At 50.5% G+C, this 26,149-nt stretch overlaps 1 protein-coding gene across 4 annotated transcripts in view; it reads right to left on the reverse strand.

Annotated features, from left to right (window-relative positions):
• PIK3C2B (phosphatidylinositol-4-phosphate 3-kinase catalytic subunit type 2 beta) overlaps positions 1 to 26,149 on the reverse strand; it is a 62,356-nt gene continuing 36,207 nt past the window's right edge. For all 4 annotated transcript variants that reach the window (XM_087436943.1, XM_004425134.3, XM_087436933.1 and 1 more), the window contains 21 exons: positions 25,901 to 26,068; positions 25,214 to 25,325; positions 23,931 to 24,073; positions 22,439 to 22,627; positions 21,331 to 21,424; positions 21,079 to 21,173; positions 20,465 to 20,645; positions 19,280 to 19,387; positions 18,556 to 18,648; positions 17,569 to 17,698; positions 16,600 to 16,736; positions 12,093 to 12,262; positions 11,428 to 11,584; positions 10,989 to 11,098; positions 9,849 to 10,050; positions 9,300 to 9,424; positions 7,797 to 7,914; positions 6,438 to 6,519; positions 5,924 to 6,030; positions 2,540 to 2,668; positions 1 to 2,007 (listed from right to left, as the gene is read on the reverse strand). In XM_087436943.1, coding sequence (XP_087293069.1) covers positions 1,819 to 2,007; positions 2,540 to 2,668; positions 5,924 to 6,030; positions 6,438 to 6,519; positions 7,797 to 7,914; positions 9,300 to 9,424; positions 9,849 to 10,050; positions 10,989 to 11,098; positions 11,428 to 11,584; positions 12,093 to 12,262; positions 16,600 to 16,736; positions 17,569 to 17,698; positions 18,556 to 18,648; positions 19,280 to 19,387; positions 20,465 to 20,645; positions 21,079 to 21,173; positions 21,331 to 21,424; positions 22,439 to 22,627; positions 23,931 to 24,073; positions 25,214 to 25,325; positions 25,901 to 26,068 — 2,839 coding nt within the window. In that variant the 3' untranslated portion in view covers positions 1 to 1,818. The remainder of the gene's footprint in view (positions 2,008 to 2,539; positions 2,669 to 5,923; positions 6,031 to 6,437; positions 6,520 to 7,796; positions 7,915 to 9,299; positions 9,425 to 9,848; positions 10,051 to 10,988; positions 11,099 to 11,427; positions 11,585 to 12,092; positions 12,263 to 16,599; positions 16,737 to 17,568; positions 17,699 to 18,555; positions 18,649 to 19,279; positions 19,388 to 20,464; positions 20,646 to 21,078; positions 21,174 to 21,330; positions 21,425 to 22,438; positions 22,628 to 23,930; positions 24,074 to 25,213; positions 25,326 to 25,900; positions 26,069 to 26,149) is intronic.

Here is a 26,149-nt window from a genome sequence, read left to right on the forward strand (position 1 = left end):
CTGAGAATGATACTTTTTTCTCAAATGTCATTTATTAGAAAATACAATTCCATAGAAAGTGGGAGATACAAGGACGTCTGGCAAGTGGGTACAGTACACAGATCTCTTTACTCAGGGCACCGAGGGTCACAACAAAATGAGCTACACGCAACAAGCCAGTAACACAGGTATGGTCCATTCATCTGGAGAAGTTCCACCCCTTTCCCCATCCCCCGAGCCCCGCCCCACAGCAGCCAGCTATCTCCTTGGCACTTTTCACTGAAACGTTTACACTTCCTTGCTGCCCTGTGGCTTCAATGAACCCGGAGCTTCCTTCTCCAGTTATGGAATGAGTCAGCAAAAGCGGGAATTTCTGATCCCCGGAGCTGAGGAGGAAGCTAGTGAGGGACAACTGATAGGGCATCCCCGTTTCACTCTGTTCTCCAATCATGGGGCACATCAGCCAATTCTGGTTTAAAAAGTTAACATCAAATTCAAAGTCTCACCCTCTTTTTTCAAGGAAGACAACCCTTTGAAGTAAAGCACGAGAGGGAATGAAGAGCACAAGAGATAAGAGACCCAGCCTCTCCTCCAGCCCAGCTCCAGGGGATCCGCACCCTCTAATCCAGGTCCCTTGAGACCAAAGAGAATCCCAGGACAAAACAATTGTTTTGACGGACCCCCTCCATCACATGCACCCTTCCTTCAGTTAGGGCATCCCTTTGGGTCCAAACTAAATAGGTTTATGGCCCCACAGAATGAGGGAAATTCTTATAAAAAATGTGACAGAAATGGCGTTTGGGAGAGAAGCAGCACAAAAGAGGGGAGTGGTATAGGGGTGATGGGGCCACACTGGCATCTGAAGCCTCCAGGCCCCTCCCAGGACCAAGACGCCCTTGGGCGAATCGAAATCTAAGGGCTGAGGCAGCATTTTATCCCACCAGAGAAAAATGAAGGGAGAGGCCTATGGGGGAAGCGCCCCCAGCGTATTCACAGGGACTAGATGGTCCCCAGAAGGGCGGAGAGAATGGAGGGTAGAAGAGAGTATTCAGGGCGAGTCCTAGCAAAGTAGGGGAAGATGCGAGTCAACTCCCCTGAGAGAGCTTGAGTCCCTGAATCCTGGTTCTCTGCAGAACCCCCAACAGAAGGCCCTTCCTTACACACCAGGTATCACATCGCTCTCCTTTGGAGGCAAAATCAGAAAGGCCCGGCAGCGCAGGCCTCGACCAGCACACACAGCCCTCCCCGTCCCTCCCCGACCTGCCCTGAGAGGGAGGGCTCTAACCGAGGACCCACTGGGCCCTCCTCAAATAATTCTTATAGACAGAAAAACAAAAACAATCTAGTGAAAAGTCCAATAAGAACCTTAATCATACAAAAATTCCAAATAGTCTTCCTCTTTTGCTTTCTGAGGCATATGTAAGTCCCTTCTCACAAGGCTTCCTGTCCAGTTAGGACAACATTACTATTGCATTTTTTAAAAATAAAAATAAAGATATCCACCCACCCTCCCCACTAAAATGCTACTTCATACAGCCCACCCCACACACCCCAAACCAGGCATTGCTCCCTTGACACAAGGTAAACTTAAAACTTTGCTGCAACCTCGCAGCCTCCAAGGGCTGCTCATCACCACCAACCCCAATTCAGTCTGCAGAGGAGGGGACAGCAGAGAGCAGTTACTCTCCCTGACTCCTAGCAGGAAGGCTCAATCCACCTGGACCACAGGGAGGCCTCCCCAGGGCCCCGCCCCCTGGCAAGGAAAGGAAGAGTCAATCAGAGGAGAGTCTTCTCCCTAGTGCTCCACCACCAGGGTCCCCGGCTAGGGATCTGCTGGGCTCACAAGGTCTCCTGACTTCGAGAGCCCAGTGCGAACCAGCCAGTCTTCTCCTGGGCCAGGTCCAGCTCTCGCAGGCGGATGTGCACCTCCCCGAGGAGGATGTTCTCCCAGAACCCCTGCTCGCTCAGCACACTCAGCTGGAGCTCCCGCTGCTGCAGGTCTCCCCTGGGGACCCCATCATACACCAGCTGCAAACACAGAGGTGGGGATGGGAGGCGAGCGGTGAGAGAGAGAACAGGGAAGAGGGAGATGCTTGAGTCTGTGGTGGTTTGATCTGGTTGAGGCTAGGACCACTTCATCTCCCCAACCAGACAGAGTCCAGGGGAATAGAGAAGGCACACAGAACCCAAGGGAAGCTTTAAAGAACTTTGTTCTTTGCTCAGAGTTCAAACAGGTGAGGGCTTTTTAGTGGGGCCACTGCTCACATCAGTAAACGACCAACAGGCTCCTCCTCCCCGCAGGACAGGGCCCAGGCCACACCCCAGCTGTGGAATCCCCACCCAAAGATTGGCAAACTTTTTTATGTAAAGGGCCAGATAGGAAATATTTTAGGCTTTAAAGGCCATACAGCCTGGTCTATGTCCCAACTACTCAACACTGCTGCTGCCACAAGCAAGCAGCCCCAGACAATACTTAAATGAACAGGTGTGGCCTCGTTCAAATACAACTCTGTTTACAAAAGCAGGCCTGGTCTGCCACCCCCAGCCCGCCCCCACACACCATCTCATTGTAGGTGGGGTTGCAGGTTTTCCGGGCCACTTTGGTTTTCTTCTTAGTGGTTTTCTGAGGATCAGGAAGGAGGTAAATCTTTACATAGGGGTCAGGGTCATTCCCATCCTGGAGCAGTTGCTACAAGGTGAATAAAAACAGCAATAAAAAAAGCTGAAGATTCTTCTATCTGCTTCTTTATCACCATTTCTGTGATTACACCCTCCTCACCCATACCTGTCTTCCTGCAATGCACAGTAATTTATTTGTCTGCTTCCCAGCTCACTCCATTCTGATGGAAATGTCTACTATAATCATGCTAGATGTCCTACTAAAACATCAGCCAGACTGCCTGTTACATCCAGTCTGTACTCTATACAACTGCCCAGGGCATGCCGTAATGGGGTATGTTGTGAATGAACCATTGTGTTCCCAGGCATCTTCCTGCCATGCCCAATGTCTGTCTGTTTTCTCATTTGATCCAAGTAACCCTGAAGAGGTAAAGAAATGAATCAGAGACATTGTTGCTTGCTCAAGGTCAGCCAATTAGTGATTCACTCAGCCTGGTCCTTTTAAATCTTAAATTAGATCTTGCCATGCCTCTGCTCAAAACCCTCCAATGGCTCCCATCTCCCTCAGGGTAAAGCCATGGTCCCAACTGGGGGACCCAGGCTCTGGTCCGCTGTGCCCTCTCCAACCTCAGCACCCTCTGTTCTCCTGTTTGCTCCAAGGGCTTCAGCCACAACGACTCCTCGCAGTTCCCAGCGCACCAGGGGCACGCTCTGACTCAGGGCTTTTGGATTTAAGTGCTCCCTCTGCCTGGAACAACCTCCCTTGGGTGTATATGCATGGCTCCCTCTCTCACCTCCTTCCATCTCTGCTCAAATACCTCCTCATCAATGAGGGCTTCCCTGACCACTCTATGCAAAACTGCCACTACCCTCATTCCACTCCAGTACTCCTTCTCTGCTTTATTTCTTACCAGAGCACTTATCACTATCTGACTTGCCATACAGTTTACTTATCTGTCTGTCTGTCTGCCTCTTCCTCTAGAATGGAAGCCCCCTGAGGGCAGGGATTGTTTACCCTTGTATCCAGAGCTAATGTATCAGCGCCTGACATGCAGCAGACACTTGACAAACGTGTTGAATGAATAAATGAATACTGTTGTCAGAGTGAAATCCAGGTTTCTCTGATTCCAAAGCTCACGCTCCTTCTGCCACATGCTCCCACCAATGCCCCCAACGACAAAAGTCCAGCACACTGCAGGTATTCAGTAAAAGTTCCCTTCCCCTTCTACTCACAATGTTCTTAGAATCATACCAAAAGTTTAGTAACTAGACCCTGTCTTGATTATGCTCCACGGAGGTCATGGGACTGCCTTATCTCTATAACCAGGTAGTAAGTCTCTTGGGCCTCTCCCTCATAATAATCACCATAATTACCATAATAATAATACCAGGCACTATATTAAGTGCTCTACATGCATTATCTCATTTGTTAAAGAACAAAAGCTCAACTGAGTAAATTCAAAGATCTATGGCCTTATTCAGCAATTCATGAAATAGGTATAATCCCATCCAGCAAACAGACAGAAGCTCCAAGGAGTTGTACAAAATGTAAGGTTTTTATAGGCAGAAAGAGGGTGGGACAAAGAAGGTAAAAGAGAAAATTATTTCAGACAAGGTCACCTTCCCTTAGGGGAAGGGAGGGAGTCTTATCAGGCAGATGACCTCACTAGTGTTGATCAGGAAATTCCAGACTGATTGATTTAAAATTCCCCTCCTGAGAGAGGCTGAAACTGCAATTAGGTGAGGTATTAAATCTTGGTGGGGCCGAGCATAAGCGACTCCATTTTGGGCCTGCTGTTTCTTTTTAACACAGTGTTATAAAACAAAATTCAAGAGTAAATTTGAAGATCTAATTGGCTTTATTAGGCAATACATGAATCGGGCAGCATCTCATCTAGCAAGCACAGAGATACTCTGAGGAGTTATACAAAATGGAAGGTTTTTACAGCAAGGAAGGTGGGGCAAGGGAGCTATTAGGAAAAGAAAATAAAGGATTTTTAGGCCAGGACATTTTCCTTTTTAGGGGGAAGGGAACAGCAAGGGTTTTATCAGGTAGATTGCCTCTTCTTCCTCTGGGGGCTGTAGATGGCCTATGTGTCAGATTACCTCACTGGTGCTGACTGGGAAGTTCCAGACTGGTTGATGAAGATTACATTCCTGCAAGAGGCTGAAACTGCAACTAGGCTAGGTGTTAACCTAGGTTTGGTATCATGGGGCTTCAGCACGAGTGATGCCATTTTGGGCTTGTGGTTTTCTCCTTAACAACATTTAAAGCCCAGAACAACCCTGAGAGGTAGGTATTAAGGTTATCCTCATTTCAATGAGGCTCAGAGTAATTAGGCTACTTGCTAAAGACCACAGTTAGTAAGAAGCTGTGTCTAGTATTGCTTGGTCATACCACAGGCCTGGTGTGGTAGCAGGCCCATTGGTGGGTACTCAGTAACTTTTGTCGTGTTGGGGCCCACAGCAGGCCACACCAAAATATCCTACAATGGCATACTGACTATTTCGAATTAAAGTTACTTGTTTTGACTGAAAGCTGCTTTTTTTTGGGGGGGGGGGGGGGTTTGTTTGTTTGTTTTTTGGTGAAGGAGATTGGCCCTAAGCTAACATCCGTTGGAAGACTGGCCCTGACCTGACCATCTGTGCCAATCTTCCTCTATTTTATACGTGGGTTGCCACCATAGCATGGCTTGATGAGTGGTATAGGTCCATGCTGGGGATCAGAACCCGTGAACCCAGGCTGCTGAAGTGGAGTGCACTGAACTTAACCACTATGCCACTGGGCTGGCCCTGACTTAAAGTTTTCACCCTCCTCTCTCTGTTCCTCCTGAAGGCAGGAAATAAATCTCCCAGGTGAAAGGGGAAAGACAGACACATCCTTATCACCACAGCTAGGAAATTCACAGCTGAGAAGCCTGTATAAACAAACTTTGTTACTTTCACTAATTTACTATCTCAAGCCTAAGCTCTGCTTAAATTCCTCACTAATCACATACCCCATTCCTAAGTTTCTTTGTCCTGTCAAATCCTCACAAATTTATTGTCTTTTTGCATAAAAAGATCCATAAACTGCCTGCTTTGTTCATTCTCTGAGCATCGTTTTTCTATGATCTCCCGTGTGCACCTATTAAATTGTTTTTTCTCCTGTTAATCTGGTCTCATACCAGCTTTATTAGTCCATTCAGAAGAACATAAGTGTGGGGGGGGTTTTCCCCCTCTCCAACAGTGGTTACTCTCATGAGAGGGGGAAAGAGAAGGTCTGACTAGTCAGTAAAGTACCAGAAGATAAAGAACAAAAAACGAGGACCGTGCATGCACTTACCAAGCCCCGAATATGCATCACCATGATGAAAAGTTTGTTGTTTTTGTAGGAGATTGACAGCTTCACCTCCCCTCCTACCTTCCCGACAGGCCGGGCCCATGAGCCATCTGTAGGGATGAAGGAAACTGAGAAAGGTCATGAAGCTCCCTGTCCCCATCTGGTGCCAGGTAGGTGTGTGTGTTTTTCTCTGACCTCCCTCAGTATCTCCATGTCAGGTTCCTGATACCCCATGGGGATCTGCCAAGTGGGGTCTGTGAACATGATTTAGAGCTGGGTTGGGATGGGTCTATCCAATTTGAGTGTGTAATCACCAACTGAATATCTAGGCCCTGGGAACTTGCTCAAGGAGCGATGGGCTCTGCAGCCTGAGTGGGAAACCAGATTCTATAGTAAGTAATTAAAACAACAGAGACGAGTCAAGGAAAGAGAATTGGGCAGAGGTGAGGGCAAGAGAAATTGCCCTTGGGAATGGTTCAGAGGGGTTGGCAGAAGTGTCACAGAGAAGGCACTGTACCTGAGCACTTGGGAGCTGGGCTGGTGCCCATAGCCTTCTCATCCCGGGCCAGGGGGTGGAAGAAGGTGTACACCAAATCACACTGGAATGGAATCAGAAAACAGGGTCGTTCTTCAATAAGACAATGGCTCAACTTTTTTTTATTGGGAAAGTGACTGTTCAGATTAAAAGAGACTTACAAAATGCAACAACCAAATGTAATGTGCAGTTCTTGTTTGGATCATGGCTCAAACGAGCCAACTCTAATGTACTGGATGATATAATGACACTGTAGTTATGTAAGAACACATCCTTATTTTTTAGAGATGCGAAGTGAGTATCAGGAGTAGAATATCATGATGTCTGTGATTGATTTTAAAATATTTCATACAAAAATAGATGATGCAAATATGGCAAAATATTAACTCTTCAGGTGATGAATATATAGGCACTCATTATACTGTTTCTCTACTTTTACGTATGTTTGAAAGTTCTCATAATAAAAAGTTTTAAAAAAAGAAAAAACCAAACTAGGTCAAATCAGTCTGTTCTGTTCTACTACTCCCTCCTGTACAGACACACCATCCCCGCAAGCACACAGAAATGCTTGAGCCAGCCTTGAACAAAGGCCACAAGTCCTCCTCTTCAGAATATTTCCTAAGTAATTAGGGAAAACAAAAACTAAAATGTGTAAAAATACCCACTCTAGCATTAATAGTGAAAAAAATGGACATACGTCTTTCAAGAAGCAAAGGGTTACAGCGACTATGGTATTGCAAGCCAACGTATTAATCTGGTACAGATATTTAAAGATATGCTTACTATATACTCTAAGTTAAAAAAACAGAATACAGAATTACATTTAAGCTATGACCACTACGAAACTGTAAAAGGTAACATATTTGCATATGGACAAATAGGAAGGAAATATGGAAACGGGCTTAGATGATCTCTCAGGGTGATAAGACTCCTGGCGGCTATATTTGTTTTCACGCCCATTATAATACCAAATTATAATACTATTTGTTTAAAAAAAAGATATCTGAGTGGATACACACACTCAACCTGCTCAAAAAACTCCTCTTCCTCCAGCACCCCTTCCTCCCTCAGGATCTGACCACCGCAAGCCGCCTGGGATGGCACGCGAGAGCTCGCGTCTCACTGAGTGCCCGCCGCACGCCTTTGTTTCACGGCGTTCACGTGCCCGTTCACGCGCCTAGCCCCGGGGGGCTGGGGCCACGACCACCCACCTCCTCCGCAGAATCAGGCCCAGAAGAGCCAGGTGCCTCCGCGATTCCAGCGGCTCCGGACCCGCCGCCCGCATCCCCACCCGAAGCAGCGACCACCCGCAGCAGCCAGGAGCAGAGAGGGCCCACCCACCTCGGCCACCTCGGGGGCGGCGTGGATCAGGTGCCAGATATAGCCGTTTAACTCCTCCTTCCGCCGCTCGGCCACCGCCTCTCCGCGCGCGCGCCCAATCACGAAGCGGCTGGGGAAGCTGGGGAGGAGGGGAAGACGGGAAAGCAACTTGAGCGGCAACAGGCTCTGGTCATATTTCCTTTGCATTTTCAGTCACCTGACCCCCCCCACTTCTCACCACCAGCCTTCCCAGGGATCCTCATCCCGCTCCGTTCCCCCGCAGCCCCCAGGCCTGTGCCAAGGACACACGCACGCGCATCTCACACCCCACAGTTCCAAGGACCCCAGACAAGAAAACCAAACTGTTGGGCAGAGTCCTGTGGATCCCAGAAGTACCTGGGGGGCTTTGGTGCCCCCAGTTTTCCCCATCAAGGTAAAAACTCATTAGAAAAATGGCTTTTTAAAAAAATTGTGGTGAAATACGTATAACATAAAATTTACCATCTTAACCATTTTTTGTGTGTGTGTGTGTGAGGAAGATCAGCCCTGAGCTAACATCCATGCCAATCCTCCTCTTTTTGCTGAGGAAGACCAGCTCTGAGCTAACATCTATTGCCAATCCTCCTCCTTTTTGTATCCCAAAGCCCCAGTAGATAGTTGTATATCATAGCTGCACATCCTTCTAGTTGCTGCATGTGGGACGCGGCCTCAGCATGGCCAGAGAAGCGGTGCGTCAGTCAGTGCGCGCCCCGCTTCCGAACCCTGGCCGCCAGTAGCGGAGCGCACGCACTTAACCGCTAAGCCACGGGGCCAGCCCAGTCTTAACCATTTTTAGGTGTACAGTTCAGTGGCATTAAGTACATTCACATTGTTGTGCAAGCACCACCACCATCTATCTCCAGAGCTCTCTTCATCTTGCAAAACTGAAACTCTGTCCCCATTAAACACTGTCCCCATTAAACACTTAACTCCCCATTCCCTGCTCCCTCTCAGCCCCTGGCACCCACCATTCTACCTTCTGTTTCTATGATTCTGACTACTCTAGGGACCTCATATAAGTGGGATCATACAGTATTTGTCTTTTTCATGCCTGGTTTATTTCACTCAGCATAATATCCTCAAGGTTCATCCATGTTGTAGCATGTGACAGAACTTCCTTCTTTTTAGGGCTTAATAATATTCCAATGTATGTATAGGCCACATTTTGTTTATCTATTTGAACAACACTTTTACTCTTTAAAAAATTAGAAACTTTGAAACAGCTTGATTCAGTCAATCCCCTGCCTGAGACCCAGTCTGCTCTCCTGGCAGGTGGGCCCAAGCTTATTTTCAAGGCTGGAGGAAGACCTCTCCCTCGCCAGAGTGCAGGAGAGCTTGGCCAGCAGGGGGAGCACTTGTTATCACACATTACCAGCTCAAGAAAAGTAGGTAGATGTTGACTCTAAAAGGGTAGTTTCTCGCTCCTACCCCCATGCCGTCCCCCCGCCCAGTATCCCTCTGTGCCGAGAGGAAAGGGGCAGCTACCTGGGCAAGAAGGAAGAAGGGAAGAGCAGCCGCAGCTTGTTGTGTAATTCCTGGAACTCCTCGAACGTCCGCTGGATGTAAGTGGCCTCGTGAGCATTCTCTCGCATCACCTTTACCACGTAAATCTGCAAAGGTCCAGGTCTCAGAGAATACCTGCCAAACCCTCTGCACCCAATGAAGGGGACAGGCAAGGGAACAGAAGTGTATGTGTGTGTGTGTGCTGGGGGGTGCAATTTCCAGAAGGAAGAGGACAAAGTGTCTCCAAAGGAAATGCACAGCACAGATAGAACATATGCAGGAATCTGAAAGCAAAGATCTCCTGCACATGTGTCACAGGTCCCTTGACTCAGAGGGCATAACATCCAATTCAGCCCTGGTTCTAGGCAGGCCACTTGGGCAAGGGAGAGGGAAGTGGTCTGTGACTGGTCCCAGCACAGGATGCTCAGTCAATTCCAGTACCCACAGTGTCGATGTGAAGAAACAGTCAGAACCCCAATAAGCTGGGGGCAGTGGGGAGCAAGAGAGGGTCAGATTGGAGAAAACACTTACGTAGCCCTTGTTGGGGTAGAAGATCTTCTCATGGCGGCAGAGAAAAACATCACTGATGCGGCCAGAGCTCTTGAGAGTGTGTGTTCGGGGGGCAAAGGAAAGGGTCAGCCGGTCGTCTGAGCCCGTGAATTTCATCTGAGCCAGGTTATGGATGAAAAAATTGAGCTTTGTGGCTACACTGCCCAGGCTAGACTCAATCAACCTGTTGGTGCAGGAGGATGGGAAGAAAAGGATGTAACCAGAGACCCAAGTCCCCACTGCTGGGACAGAGCTATCTCAAGGAATAGCCTCTGACACCTGAGACGAACACTCAGCTCAGATCAAATCATCTTCCCTGTGCAATATCCTCACAGAGAGCATGATGGCACACGATTACCTATATGCGTTTATTCCTATGCATCCTGGGGTCTTACCTCCCTCACTGCCCACCTGAGCCAAAGACAGTCAAACCAGGGGAGGAAAGAATTAGGGATTCCACTGTAGGGTCACCATGTAAATGTCTAAATATTGTTGTCAAAGTGAATTTCAAGGTTCAGTACAATGGAACCTCACCAAGCCCTGCTCAATCTAGAGATTTGGGTTCAAAAGGAAAGTTCAGTGTTAGACCCAACAGAGAAAATTTAGTTGGCTAAGTTCCAAAAAGAGTGTAATAAAAAGGAGACATCATCTACACGATCAAAACTGCAGCCATTAGTGCACAGACACCTCCCTGCTTTCATACACAACGTGCCTAAAAACGTTGCCAAATATGGGAAAATGGAGCCATGGACTTCCATGTTTTGACAAGGGGGAAGGTTCTGATCCAGACAGCTAGAACCTATTAAAAATCCATATTATACATTGCCCTGTAAACAAAGTCTTTGACCGAGACCTGGGGAGAATGCAAGTAAGAGTCGGACTGTAATACCTCCATTACAAAGGTTAGCACCAGAGTGCAGACGAGAAACTGAGTCTCAGAGAAGTAAAGTGATTTACTTTAAGTCAGAGGCAAAGCTGGGACAACAGATCCATGTTGTCAGTTCTAGGCTCTGCCATCTGAGCTAAGCCTTTCTCGTTTCCCTAGCCCTGCTCCTCCCAATCAGGCAGCCTGGAAATTAAGTACTCAGGGCGGGCAGCACTGTTCTGTGCACAGGGTGTTACCTAGTGAAGTAAGTAGTGGCATTGGCCTCTGTGTCCTGAGGCCTCAAGGCGTCATACACATACTTGAGGTCCTCCAGGTCTGAGAGCTCAGGGATCCCACAGGACAACATCTAGAAGGAGAGCAAAGGAGAGACGACGCTTGTACCAGCCAAGAATTCTTGCTTCTTCCCTGCCATAGGCAAGATTTTCTCTAGCTAGGCTCCCTAGAGGGTGGCAGACAGATGCTGTAGACAGCGGCTGGAGGGCCATGGGAGTGGAGGGGCTGGAGCAGGAAGTCAGACGCCTGTATAGACACCACTATTTCCAGGTGGTCTGGGCCCTGCCTTTACCAAGGGCTCAGAGAAGTAGATCCCCAGAAATCCTTTGAAGCAAGACAGGGGAGTCTTAAAAATGGGGCCAGATGAAAAAGAGGGGTTCAGAAAGGGATGGAGCTCCTCACCAGACCCAGAAGGTTGAGGAAGAGGTGGGTGTGCTTGCGAATGAGGTTGTAGGCTTGGCAGCAAAGGTCAACAAAATCATGGAAGCGGCTGGAAGGCTTGTCACCCCCGTTGATGACATATGCCATGTCCGAGGTGAAGACAAAGGGGGCACGGTCCCTGGGCCAAGGAGAACAAACAGGAAGAAGGTCAACATGGAGGAGGAAGCCCATCCTTTGGGCTGCATCAGGGGATGGTTCCCCTCATCCCTCATCACCTGTGCGAACCTGAAGAAATGGGGCTCCTCTAACTTTTTCCTTCTTTTCCTACCATAGTCTTAAAAGATCCGCAGAGACAAGATAATCCACATCCTTCATTGGTTCCTTGCCTATGCCTATGAGCTAGCAATATTTTTCCCGGGTACCTAACTGTATTCCCTTTACTGTGGTTTGGGCTCATTTCCTTAGCTCAGTCCTCAGCAGGGAGGGGGACAGCTGGTCCCCACCTTCTTCTGCATGGCTCTGCAAGGACTTGACCTCTTCATCAGTCTTCTCTTCTCCAAAGAGCTCAGCCCAGGGACCACATGCTGAAGTGCAGCCCCTTCCATCTCAGGCTTGTGTTCCAGCTCTGGACCGTTTCTGCTGGCCTCCCTGCCCGACAGACATCCTGGCTTCAGGAGACCACTTACCGCTTGATGTTGCCAAACATCTGGGCATGACCCAGGAAGCGGCCAAAATCTATGTGGAACATATGGCCGGTGGTCTTCAGCATGATATTGTCATTGTGTCGGTCACAGATGCCCAAGACGTATGTGGCCACGCAGCAGCCAGCACAGGAATAGATGAAGTTCTCCACAGCCTGGGAGGAGGAAGGCAGATGGGAGGAGAGGACATAAAGCTGGCTTGGAGGGACTCCAGGGGCCACAGCCAGATAGAATGCAGCCAGCTCTGGCCTCTCTCTCGTGAGCCCCAGCAGCACCTCACGTCTGCCTGTTGAGCCTCCATCACGTACTAACATACACACTGATGCACAGAAACGCCTCTTGTATCTTATGGGGTATAAGGAGATGGAAGGCTTCTATGTGCACCTCCACCACTTTATCTGCAACTCGCCTTCCTCTGTGCCTTTCTTTCTCCCTGGAAGATTGGTTGGAAAAGACAGTGAACTCATCTCGGAGCCGAGACTTGACCAGCCCAAACTGAAGAGACCTTAACAGATGGGAAGACTCACGTCTTCAACCTTCCCAACTGGTTGTGACTGTCTTAACGCAAGCACAGCACTCAGGCAGCCGAGTTAGGGTCCCTTCCTGACCCAGCTCAGAATTCTTCCTTTCTGCTCCCTGCCCCAAAGACAACTCCCACGCCCAGTGTTCTTGGTAACAGCGAAATGCTAATCTAACTAAAGTCACTTCACTCCAAAGAAGAGCTGAGGCAGCTTACCTCTTCTAGGGAGTGTTGTACACTTGAAAATCAGACATGTCTAGTTGGTAAGATGTGTTAGAGATATTTCTGAGTTTACAGCAGGAGGGGACAGGTGAGGGGATACATCTACCTTGTTTTATCTGGTCAACATCTGTCCCCTTATCTGTCTTTCCAGGAAGTAAAAACAAATGGAATTAGTAAGTGGACACCTTTCACCCTCTAAATCCTCTTTGTGAGCTTTATGGACTTCCCAAGAACTCAAGAAAGACTCGTCAGCAGAGGGCAACAACTGTCACAGCCAACTAGGAATGTACAAAGCTGGGAATGACAGAAAGCTTCCCAGATGCAGAGTGAATGCCCTCACCGCCCCCTCTGCACATTTCCACCCATCCTCCATGGACCTTCCTGAGTCCTAGACCTTCCCAGTTCACAGTGACTCCTCCCTCATTGAGCCCTACAGCCCCAGCGCCACCACCATTCACTCACTGCTTAGTCTTTTCACTCCCCCCGGGTCTAGGATCTTCTCTCCCAGAAGCTTCTTGGCTGTCCACAAGGCCTATTTCAAAACTAGCTACACACAGAATGCCCCCAGTTACTTGTCAAATTAAACCAGATGACTAATCCATAGGAAACCAAGAATAGAAAGTTTGTGAAGAAATCAGAGAATGCACCTCCTGGAAGAGAAAGACGATTTCTCTGGAAGGCAAATAAATGAATGAAAAGAAGCCACACACTAAGGAGTATAACCCATCAACTCCAGTCTTCACCTTCATTTCCATCAACCTGTCTTCCTGTTACAGATATTCTTTCCACCTGAAATGCATCCTATTTTGACTCACAGAACAGCTGTGTGCCCATGTAACTGACTGAAGCCTCGTCACCTAAGTTACGCAGAACGTTAGCTGCTCTCCGACAGGAGGTCTCACCGTACAAAGGAGCCCCCTGATTTAAGGGGTTTCACTGGTAGGATGTGGGATTCTCTCTTTACCAAGAGATAAATATCTCTAGTTCTTTCCTACTGGAAATTATCATAAGAAACTACCAGCGTTATTCCAGCAGAAAGGCTAGAACTGAGAAGCTATCTTTGAATGGTTGATATTAAACACAAAGGAGCAGAGCTAGTTTCTGTGTATGTGTGTACTCTTGCTGTACATACTTCTTTTTTTTTTTTTAAAAGACTTTCAAAGTTTTGTTTATTGTCTTTTGTGAGGAAGATCAGCCCTGAGCTAACATCCGATGCCAATCATCCTCTCTTTGCTGAGGAAGACTGGCCCTGAGCTAACATCCGTGCCTATCTTCCTTTACTTTTTTTTTTTTTTTTAAAGATTTTATTTATTCAGTTTTTTCCCCCCAAAGCCCCAGTAGATAGTTGTATGTCATAGGTTCACATCCTTCTAGTTGCTGTACGTGGGACTCGGCCTCGCGTTGGACGGAGAAGTGGTGCCTCGGGGCGCTCCCGGGATCCGAACCCGGGTCGCCAGCATCAGAGCGCGCGCACTTAACCGCTAAGCCACAGAGCCGGCCCTGTACATACTTCTATCAGATATATTTTGACCCTTTATTACACTGGCAGGAAGTAACCATAATTCCAGCACCAAGCACGGTGCCTCTGCATGGTGGCTGTTTAACACCTGAAAAATACATGTTAGTATAAATAGCATTCGGGGTGGGCGGGAGGGAGGAAAGAATCCATACTACTCCTCTCCAGGGGTAGAGGACTTGAAGTTTGCAACGTGGAGGGGGTGGGTTTTGAGGGATGGGAAATGGAAGAAATGGCTTTCCAGGCAAAAGGAATACTATCATCTAAAGTTATCAAGGAAATGCAAGTAGCCCGCTAGGCTGAAGCGTTAAGTTATCATGAGATGGAAGGTGCAGTGATGAGACTACAGGGGAGGCAGGGCTGGGTTACAAAAGCCCTTGCATGCAGTGCTACGGATGGTGGACTTATCTTTTAGGACATAGGGAGCCTTTGAAGAACTCAGAGAAAAGCAGTGACATGAGTGGTCTGTACTTTATTAAAAAACTTTGAAATCAAGCAGAGGATGGCAGTGGAAGGAGAAGAAGCATTACAGTGGTTCAGGGGACAGACAGGAAATAGCTGAAAGAAATGGGAAGAAGAGGACAGATTTGAGAGATTTGGGAAGAAGAATCAACAGGGCTGGGTACAGCAGAGGTAAGGCCGAAGGAAGCACGGCTCTGTCTTGAGTGACTGCACAGAGTCTTACCATTTACTGATAGGAAACACACAAAAAGCACGTTTGAAGAGAAGGAGAAGGCCGGCCCCGTAGCTTGGTGGTTAAGTGCGTGCGCTGCGATGCTGGCGGCCCGGGTTCGGATCCCGGGTGCGCGTTGAGGCACCACTTCTCTGTCCATCCTGGGGCCGAGTCCCACATACAGCAACTAGAAGGGTGTGCAGCTATGACATACAACTATCTACTGGGGCTTTGGGGGCAAAAAATAAAATAAATAAAATCTTTAAAAAAAGAGAAGGAGAGACAGAAAGCTTAGTTTTGCCTATACAGTCATGCGCTGCGTAACGACGTTTCTGTCAACGACGGACTGCACAGATGATGGAGGTCCCGTAAGATTAGTGCCGTGTAGCCTAGGTGTGTAGAAGGCTACACCATCTAGGTTTGTGTAAGTGCACTCTACGATGTTCACACAACAACGAAATCACCTACCGACGCATTTTTCTGAACATCTCCCCATCGTTCAGTGGCACACGACTGTACTGAGTGTGAGTACAGGTGAAGCACAAGAGACAGCCGGCAAGCAGGTGGCTGTAGAGTACACAGCTCGAGGGAGTGGAGGGGGCTAGAAGAATGGCTGTGGAAGGCATCAGCAAATGGGTGGTAGTTAAAGTAATAAGAGATGAGGAGCTGGCACAAGAAGAATGCAAAGAGAGCACAGCAGGCTGGGTACTAAACCCTGGGGAACGCAAACATTTGAGGCCATTTAAGATCATCTAATTAGATGTTCACTAAACCACATTCTGATTATGATTTAGCTGTCCACGTAGGTTTTCCCTCAGGGATAAAATGCATTGATCAATATAAATTAGTATTTGGATCTCCTTGGAAGTTAAATTATATAAATTAGCATTCTGGCTTATACTCAGTCTCTTATGAGTTTGGATATTGTGAATTGTTCTCTCCCCTAAACTTAATTAACCCAGAGACTAGGCCAGCCATGGACCACAGCAGGCCACCAAGGTCCTACCACTCAGTACAGCTCCACCCGAGGACCAGGTCAGCCCCCTTCTCTGTCATCTCCAGCTCTTATCTAGCTCCAATCCTGGCTTCCAGTTACAGCCTTGCCACAAACCAGCTCCATAACTAGGCACAAATGAGTGATTCTTCATTCACTATGAAAAGAGGAGTTAAATTAAAATGATCTCTAAAGTCTGTTCCAACCAACTCTTGTTCTTCAAAAGACCCCTGAACCCCTCTGAGGGCACAGAAGAAACTGAACAGGATCCACAATTAGAAGGGATACCAGGCAGGTTCTCAAACATTGGTCCCCCTCCTCCAAAACTCAACCTGCCAGGGGAACTCAATGAAGGTCTCCTGTTGTCAGATACCAAGGGATTTTCTCAGTCTGCTGACAACACATTTGACCCACCCCTATGCATTTGGAGGCACTAGTCAACCAAGGAGGAGTGTTTCTTTCCTCCCAACACGGCTGAGTTGTCTTCTCCGCGTACATGCAGGCCTGTGGAAACGCAGCAATGTGCAGCATCAGGCCTGGCCCAGCCCAGCCTCGCCCCCATCCTACCTTCTCGTACTCCTCCTCCCCAGGGTTGTGTTTCTGCAGCCAGTCGGCGAGGGGCCGGTCCTTGAAGGAGCCGGTCACCCCATGCTCCACCTGGATCTTGCGCAGGGTCTCGGCGTTGGGGATCATCTCCACCATCCCTGGGAGAGGAGGCAATGGGGTCACTCCAGAGCAGAGAGAGGGGACTGTCGGGAGACGACTACAAGAGCTTTGATGGATGCCTCCGTCCAAATCCAGCTCTAGGACATGTGGACATAGCCCAATAATAAGGGAAAAGGACAAGGGGAGAAAGGAAGGCCACTGCCCAGGCCTCCTATCCCACAATGGGGGTGCTTGGTCTCCCGCATTCACAACTGCTGCTCCTTTTTAGTTTTTAACTTTTACTATGGGAATTTTCAAATACACGTAAGAATAAAGAGAACGGTATCATGAATTCACACATAACCATCACCTAATTTCAAAAATTATCAACATTTTGCTAATCTTGTTTCCTCTATTTCATTCAGTCAACCTTGCTTTCCCCCCTGGCTAGGATATTTTAAAGCAAATCCCAGACATGTCATTTCACTCTGATTATTTCAAGGACAACTAACAAGGACATACCCATCATGCCATTATCACATCTGAAAAATTAACAGTCATTCTTTGATCTGATCTAATCTAACCCAGTCTATACTTAAATTTCCCCCATTGTCTCAAAAAATATCTTTTTACAGTTGGTTTGTCTGAATCAGGATCCCAAGTCTACACAGTATGTTTGTTGTTATGTCTCCAAGTCTGTTTTATTTTATAACAGTCTCCCTTGCCTGCCTTCTTTTAATGCCATGCTACAGCTTCTAATGAAATACTCTTGCGGTTTTCACTTTTTTGGAGAAGTATACAGCTCATGTCAGGGAATGGGCAGAGGGCAGTAAGCAAGGGTGCCCTCCATACCAGCTGCCTATTCGCAGCCCCCGCCCACTGCCGACTTACCTCTCCCCCGGCCAGTGGAGAAGCAGCGGAAAATGACCATGCGCATGTCCAGCCCCTCCTGGACCCAGATCTTGCTCATGATGCGAATCATCTGCAGGGTTAGCATGTCCTGGCGAAGGTCGTCCCCGCACTGCATGGAGGAAGACAGTGACCAGAACCCACCTCCACCGCCTCCCCCAGCTCCCACATCTCCTAGGAGGGCAACCTGGGCCCAAACTCCAGTGACAGGGGATGGCCCAGTTCTCCCACCTGGCACCTCTGACTGCTTACTCAGCTCACACCACATCAAACAGGCAGAGGTGGGCCAGTAACCACATTGTGCACATGTGGTGTTCTGGCTCTTCTCTCAAGAGAAGAGCCCACACCACAGCCCCATCTGAATTGAATTCAGCTTTCCCTTCTTCATGCAGCCCTCATGACCATCAAGCCTGTTTCAAACATGAGCACTTATACCTTGGATTTGGAGCGTACGCACAGCAAACGTCTAAGTTACTAAGTCACGTACAAGCATTTCACTCCCCCCACTAGATTATATGCTCTGAGACTATCATTTACTTCTCGGAATCATGGATGTATCAGTTAGAAAGGACCTCAGGGTTCATCTAGCCCAACCCACACCTGATATCTTAATTTCCTCTTCAACGTGGCTGTCATGTAGTCATTTAGCCTCTGCTTGAATACCCCCAGGGACAAGCAGATCACCACCTTATCCATGCCATTGTTGGGGTAGGTCTGCTTCCTAGAAAGTGCTTCCATGTACTGAGCTGTCCTTTGCCTCCCTACACCTACCACACTCTGTTCCTAGCCCTCTGGGGCCATGCAGAGTTAGTCTATTTCCTTTTCGACCTGTTGTCTTTCACACAGTAAAATGGCGTTGTGGAATAGCGGGAAGAGAACTGCCCGGGGCTGCGTCTGCCACCCTCAGGCTCCCTCCTCCCCTTCTCTCTACCACCTTCATCCCACCAGGCTTGAGTGAAGTGTCCTCACCTTGAAGATGACACGGATGTTCTCACCCAGCGGGTCCACATTTTGGAAGGAGAGCTTGAGGGGGACAGCGTTGGAGCTGAAGTAGGAACAGTCCTGCCACGGTGGAGAGGGTGGTACCAGGGTCAGGCCGGCCCACGGCCTGGAAGGCATGGCCTCTCCACCTGCGTCAAGCTGCTGCCGGCCCAGCTGCTCACTGTCTCTCCCGGGCTTCTCAAGAGCCCATATTCTTTCCTCCCCTCCCCACTGCCGTCATCCTGTCCAGCTGGTCACGACCTCAGCTCCGGTACCTGATCCCTCAGCCCTTCAGTTCATTCTGCACACAGCTCACTAGTTGTGTGACTTCTGATAAGTTATCGCTACCTCAGCTGACGCTGCTGTAAATGGGTCTAACAACAATACCGACTTCATAAGAGTTGTGAGGATGACACGTGATAACAGCGTAAAGCACTTAGCCAGTGCCGGGACGCAGAGAGGCTGCTCGGCAGGTGACAGGCGAGAGCTGCGATCATCATCACCAGCCCGGACTTCAGCCCCAACCTACCCAGCCCCCAGCCCAACTGCTCCAGCCTGCACAGCTGTCAGGCCAAAGTCCCTATGCGTCAGGGTTGGGAAGAGGCCCCAGATACGCCTTTCTTCCTCATTTCTCTCAATAACCAGGGCAGTGAGGACCTTGCCTCCACTGAGACCTCCCACTCCCAGAGCCCCAAACCCCCCAGTCACTCACCCTGGGCACGATGCCCTTCACCAGCAAGCTGGGGCTGAGCGGCAGGCGGCAGGAGCCATTGAGGGCAAAGAACTGCCTCACCTCCTCCAGGCCCGTGCGGAGGATCCCCTGAGAGGGAGCGGAGAAGGGGAGTGGGGTAAGGTGGGACACCCATAAGCTCCACTCAGAACCAGCCTCTCCCAGAGGTGGCCGCCCAGTATGAAGACAACCACTTGAGAAGGAGCCCGCAACGAAGGACAACCACTCCCCCCAGACACTAGCCTGGGACAGCACCTGGGCAGCAAGCCCAGACCCAGAGAGGCTAGGTGGATGACAGAACAGCGTGAAGCAGGCCCTAGTGAACTGAGAGGGCAGGCTGTGTCTCCAGGGGGAGATGCTGCTCAGGCTGCTGTCAAGAAAAGTCAACAATCTGGACTTTAAGATCTCCCAATTTTTAAATATAGCAACAAGGAGCACTGCTGGCCTGATGCAGCCCCTTTGTGCAAACAGATGAAGGTGCCCTCCAGTGGGCCGCAGCGCTGACCACGGCTCACAGCAAGTGAACAAAGTGCAACAGGATTTCAGTCCATACTTGCCCCTTCTGGCTGTTGCTCTAGTGCAGTGAACAACTTACATGACTGTGCCTAGCCTTTAAGGCAAATAGTTCAGTGAAAATTTTAACATTTTGCCGGTCAAACAAAACACACCCATGGTCTGTATCCAGCCAGGAGACTGTCAATTCCAGGTTAGTGACAGAGTCACCTCCTTCCAGCCCTTAAACCAGAGATGGTCAAGCGCCCTCCTGCTGGTCAGGATGCCCAGGAGTTAAAGACTAGCTGCAGGGCCGGCCCCGTGGCTTAGCGGTTAAGTGCGCGTGCTCCGCTACTGGCGGCCCGGGTTCGGATCCCGGGCGCGCACCGACGCACCGCTTCTCTGGCCATGCTGAGGCCATGTCCCACATACAGCAACTAGCAGGATGTGCAAGTATGACATACAACTATCTACTGGGGCTTTGGGGGGAAAAAAAAAAAAGAGGAGGATTGGCAATAGATGTTAGCTCAGAGCCGGTCTTCCTCAGCAAAAAGAGAAGGATTAGCACGGATGTTAGCTCAGGGCTGATCTTCCTCACAAAAAAAATAAATAAATAAAAGACTAGCTGCAGAAGCCAGGAGCAGAAATGGATCGAAGCAGCCTCGCCCCGCTCACCTGCCGTGCAGACGGGGCAGCCTCCCGGACCTGCTGGGCCAGCTTGGCCAGGACGTTGACAAGCCAGCACTGGCGGTTAAACTCCTCTCTCAGCCCCTTGCCACAGCAGCACAACAAGGCTGCCAGCAGATACTGGTAGCGGATGCTGAACTGAGAGTCCTTGAGGCCGTCCTTCAGCAACCTGCAAGGCAGAGGGAGCAGGGAGCCAGGACCTCAGAGGATCCCAGGCAAGGGTGTGTGTTGGGGGGGAAGGGATCAGACCCAGCTCCAGCTCCCTGGAAAATCCAGCCCAAACTTGGGAGGGAAAATAGACTCTGTGTGCTTAGCTTATACAGAGGTACTCGTCCGTATTCCAGTCTGTCCCATTCTGTCTTTAAGGAGAGCTCAAAGCTCCTCTGCATCTAGTTTTTCCTTCATATTTCTGCTGTGCGCAGGTGGAGGAGGACAAGGGATGATGCTCACCGTGGAGAGCCCCCCAAGGAAAAGGTGCTAGTCCAAGGCCTCGTGGCAAGTCAGCAACATGCTGGAGCCCAGGCGGCTCAGCTCCCCACCCTCACAAGCCGCAGAGTCAAACACTCCCGGGGAACCTCCCATCTTGTGGCACAGAGTGTTACCAGAAAAAGTAGTGAGTCACCCTCAAGTCAGAGACAGCTCGTTTCAGGAGGAAGCGCACCAAGGGGCTGTCCAGGTAGCACTCATACTTCAGGGCCTGTTTAGGAGAGAGCAGATGTGAGGCTCTACTGCCTGCCTGTAACCTACACCGACTACTAGCCCCTGGGGACCCTGGGTTCTAAGGGCGGAATGCAGACTGACTTGTGGGCTTGGGGTGGGACCCTGAAAACTGGAGGGAAGGCCAGTCCACCCACCTGTACGAGCTGGGGCAAGTAGTCAAGCAGCTCGGCATCTGAGAGCGAGCCGATCCACTGCACAGCCATGCGGCGCACCTCCTGGTCCGGGAAGCTGCAAGACAGGGCCCAGGACTAACGGCCCAGCCACAGGCTCTGAGCACAGGAGTGAGCACGCACCCCACACCGGGCTTCAGAGGCACAGATGGAGGAAAGGCAACGACTCCCAGAATCTGCCAAAGCCACTAGAATAATCCTAAGCAACCAGACAGCAACCCTTGAGAATGGCCCTGGCCCATGGTCAGAGTGGGTGTTGTGCCAGAAATTCCCATCACCAAAGAGCCCTCGTGAGGGTTAAAGCATTATTGTGTCTTGGTACTATCCTTTAATGCAAAGCTTGCCAGGCAAGTAACAGAGAGTCACGGGATTTTATATCAGCCGGTATACCTTGGCAGCATTAGTTTAGCAGAGATTAGCAAAACCGTTGCCTCAAAAAGTCCTGAAGGCAAGACACATGGATTGGGTCCATTTTAATACTGAGAGTGGTGAGAAAGAAGCCAGGAATCGTGGGTACCATCTAGTAAAGGCAGCCCAGGGCTCTAGACTGGGAGCCTATGTCCCCACAGAGCCCTTCAGAGGAAAGAGGGAGGAGAGGACTGTTCACGCAGAACTCGGTGATGAGGTCTGGGTCACACGGGTGTGTGCACCTGTCAACAGTCAACACAGTACGAGAAGGCTTGGCATTCCCTGCTATGCAAGTTTTGCCCCAAAAGAAAAAAACGTAAACAAACATTGAGCTCTAGTTAAAGATGTGCATGCGAAAGCGTTTAGGAGGGAGTTATGCTGTCTGCAATTTACTTCAAAATGCATACAAGGAAGCTGGGTGGTAGGTGGACACGTGACAGAGCAAGACAGCAAATGTAATAGGCAGAATCTAGGTGGTGGGTACATGGATGTTCACTATATAATGTTGGGGGAAAAGGAGAAAAAGCAAGAGCAAACAAGGAGAAGTAGAAAAGCTCTGCCTTTCCAAGCCCCCTTGACCAGGCTCCCCATGGCGGGCTCAGGTCAGTGAAGGCAGTGCCAGCCCGGCTTCCGGGGGGACCGGACCGGTGGTGTCACAACTCACGTGGCATGCAGGAGCCCCAGGGCATCCTGGTGGTTCATGTGCGTCCACTGCTTCAGGAGGGCATAGGTGTCGGGCAGGCACGCCCACTCCCAGCTGGGGGCGCTGGCGAGCACCAGGGGGAGCGAGCTCACCTCCGAGTGGCAATAATAGCGCTTCTCCCACAGGCGCTTCTTGTCAGCATCAGTGAGCCTGCCGGTGTGGGGGGAGGTGAGAGAGAGTAGTCAGCCAGAGAACAGGGTACCTGCTGTCCAAGAGAAGGCTACTCTCTCTCCAAACCAATAGTTCCCAAACTCGGCTGCACAGTACAGTCCCCTGAGGAGCTGTGTAAAATCCCCTTGCCCAGGCCACATCCAGTACCAATTAAGTCAGAGTGTCTGGGGAAGCCAGTCATCGGCATTTTTAAAAGATCCCTAGACGACTGCGATGTGTGAAGCAAAGTTTCGAAACCAGGGCCCAAACCTCATCTTCAGTCCTGACTCAGGGACATCGCAGACCAAGGCAGAATGCTGGGGCCAAGGGCACAAATTCACTACCCTTCCTGAGGATGCCCTTAGGGCACCACTCCCAAGTAGAGCCACCAGAGGGCAGTGGTCCTCACAGGTCAGGGTCTGGGCAGCTGAGACCTCCTGGGGCTTCCTGGGGCCAGCTGGAGGTTTTAAAAGACCTGCAGCTAATTGGGTCTTGCCTGAGATCAGGCGTCTAATAGGAGAAGGGAGCTGAGAGGCTAATGAAGCAAGCGGTCAGCAGAGGAGCCGGGGCAGGGGAGGTCTGCAGTCACTCAGCTACTCTGGCTGCCCTGGGTGGGACATGATGGAGACATGAGCCCTGTCTCTCGTTTCCCCCACCTACCACATGCGCAGGGCCCTGCAGGAGCCAGAGAGGTACACAAAGAGAGCAGGCAGGGAGGAGCCCAGAGCCCACCAGCTCCGCCAGCTCCCAGTTCCTCACCCACCCTTCTCCAGTCCTGGTGAGGAAGCAGCCAAGGGTGAGATCAGCTTGGACTTGCTTACCCCTGAGAGCTGCCAGCTTGCCTGACCCCTTTTGGAAAGTGACAGGGCCAAAGAAATGCAAAAGCTGTGGGTGTGGAAGGGGCAAGAGGTGGGGGCAGGGTGGTGAGGATGGCAGCCAGCTGCCCCAGTGGACAGTAAGTAGTAGACAGCTTGTCTGGGGTGTGGGGCAAAGCTCTGGTCCTCCTGGCAAGCCAAGTCTGGGCCAAGTCCCCAGTGAGGGGAGAGGCATTCCCAGATCTAATCCCGAGCCTGACCTCTCCACTTGGCCTAGTGTCAGCTCAAGAAAAAAGGCCTGGGGGCTATCCTCAGCAGAGCCCTCTCTCCACCACGTCCTGCCTAGGTGGCAATGCCCACCCCATCCCACCTCTACTCCCAAAGCAGGAGGCCAGGGACCTGGACCTGGCAGGTAAGAGAAGGTCAGATAGAATGCGACAGACTTAGTGGGGGTCTAAGCCACACCTAGGGGATGCCCCGGGCCTCACCAGTACAGGGACTCCTTCCGCATGATGTTTTTAAGCACGCGCTGGTCTTCCTCCCGGAGGCTGCCAAACTCATAGCGGGGGCTGAATTTGTCTCCAGCGGGGCTGGTGAACTTGATGTCGAAGGCCGAGGTGGGGAAGTCAATCTGGGGGACGGTGTCAGAGAAGCCAGGAGAGAGAACAGGCAGGTGAGTGATGGCTGCCACCAACTGGGCCTCCAGCTTCTCTGTCACATGCCAGCGTTCCTGCCTTTTTCCCTGCTCCCCTCCCTCCCCCTCACTGGGTTCTTTGTCTGTAAAATAACCCAGTTGGACTCAGTGATCGCTAAAGTCCCTTCCAGCTGTAACTTCGAGCAAAAGATGAGAAGGGAAAAAAGAGAGAGAGAAAAAAGTGGGCAAGAGAGGAGGAGTTGGGTGAAGACGTGCCCGGGTGAGCAGATGGCCGCAGGCCAGGACTCAACAGAAGTGTCACCAGGCGGAGCCACTGGGAGCCTCCAGTGCGGTCCTGGGGGGCACTGCTGCCTGAAGGGAGGTGGGGCCACACGCCAGGGAGGGCCTACCAACTCTGAAGCCTGCGATACTCGGTCCCCTAGCTCTAGGCTGCCAGGTGGGCACCCTCCTAAAATGGGTATCAGAGCTGAGTAAGCCAGTCCTCAAAAGGAGTTCCATGTTCCCTCATTCGGCAAATGTTTACTGAACCCTAATGTGTACGAAGCACTGTTCTAGGCCTGGGCATAGTGGAGTAAATAAGACCCATAAAAATGTCTGCCTCTCGGAGCTTTCATTCTATATCATTCCATTTCATTCTGTATCCACTTTGACATTCCATATTCCACACCAAAGCATTTCATAGCCACAAGAAACAGGAGCCAGAAACCTGTAACTAGACCTTGGACTGAGCAGCTCCTCCTCCTCTCCCCAGAGAATGGGTCCAGCCCGCTACAGCACGGAGTGACTGGCTACAGGAAGGCTTCCCCTTGGCCCCTAGAGGGCACGGCTCAGATTTTATCAGCCTTAGTAATGAGAGTTCAATACAAGGGACTCCGAGGAGCTGGGCCCTGGATGCGGAAGGTCTCAGACATTGCTTCAGGCTCCCTGAAATCCAAGTTCGCCTCCAGCAGATGGGACGTAGATTCCACAGAATTCGCCCTCCCACTCCAGGTGTAACCATATTCAACCTGTTGCTTCAGTCACATCATCATTCCATGCCCAAAGTCCCAGCCCAAACCTCAGGGGAGACTTGGAGCTGACTCCAGAGTGGTCTTGATGGGTGGGTTGGGGTCTTACCTGCAGGATGACGCTATCCGGCTGGTGGAAGTTAGGCGCACTCCAACGGGCACTGGGGTTTTCCTGTGTTGCTGGCCATAAGCCCAGAAGCTTCCGGCCACAGGTCAGGACTCTAAGAAGCATGGAAGGTGGAATGAGCCAACAAACCCAATGGCTAAGGAGATGGCTTTCCTCCTGCTCCCCCGTCCAAAAATCTGCCTTTTCTGTTCGAAGCCAGCCCCTAGCTCCTCTCTCTCTCATTCTCCCCTTAGACCATGGCCTGTTCCTTCTTCCAAGTCCTGTAAAAGCCCGCCCCCTCCAGGAAGACTTTCTGAGCTAACCACACTCTGGTCTGGATGACCTGGTAGCAGGGATGCCTTCATGAGGTAGAGAGCTGGACCAGGTGACCTCAAGGTCCTCCCAATGACAAGAGCAGAGGGCATGTTACCCACGCATTGCATTCCCATGCTCCTCGCCAACAAGCCTGTGCCACCAGTCCTGCCCAGTAGTTGCTGGTTACATCAATCATCCTGGTCTCTCGTCCCGTGCCTTGGTCCCCTCTACCAGGGCTGGCACCCTCTGGACTCTGTTGATGAGCCCCACATGGCCAACCCTCCGGAGGGACACTAACCAGTACAGCAGCCAAGCCCCTCTAGCCCCCTCCTTCCCTTCCAGGGCCAAGAAGCTGCCGCCCTGGGGCCCACGTACTGCCTGAAGTTGAAGAGTGGGGTAGTGACCCAGCCCAGGGCTTCAGGCACCCGCCGCTGCTTATTGGTCTCCGAGGAGCTGCCAGGTGGGGGGACAGGCACTGCACAGAGAGTGGCACACAGCAGGGTCTCCCGAGGCAGCCAGTTCACCTGCACAGGGAAGCAGATCCTAGGGAGGACAGGAAATCAAATCAGGAGGTGTGGCCCTTGTGGCTTCAAGGGACAGGTAGCCCAAGAAGTCAACTGGAGG

Source organism: Ceratotherium simum, chromosome 2 (genome assembly GCF_057802395.1).
Source record: "Ceratotherium simum simum isolate JZ-2026a chromosome 2, ASM5780239v1, whole genome shotgun sequence".
In the NCBI taxonomy this organism is placed as follows: domain Eukaryota; kingdom Metazoa; phylum Chordata; class Mammalia; order Perissodactyla; family Rhinocerotidae; genus Ceratotherium; species Ceratotherium simum.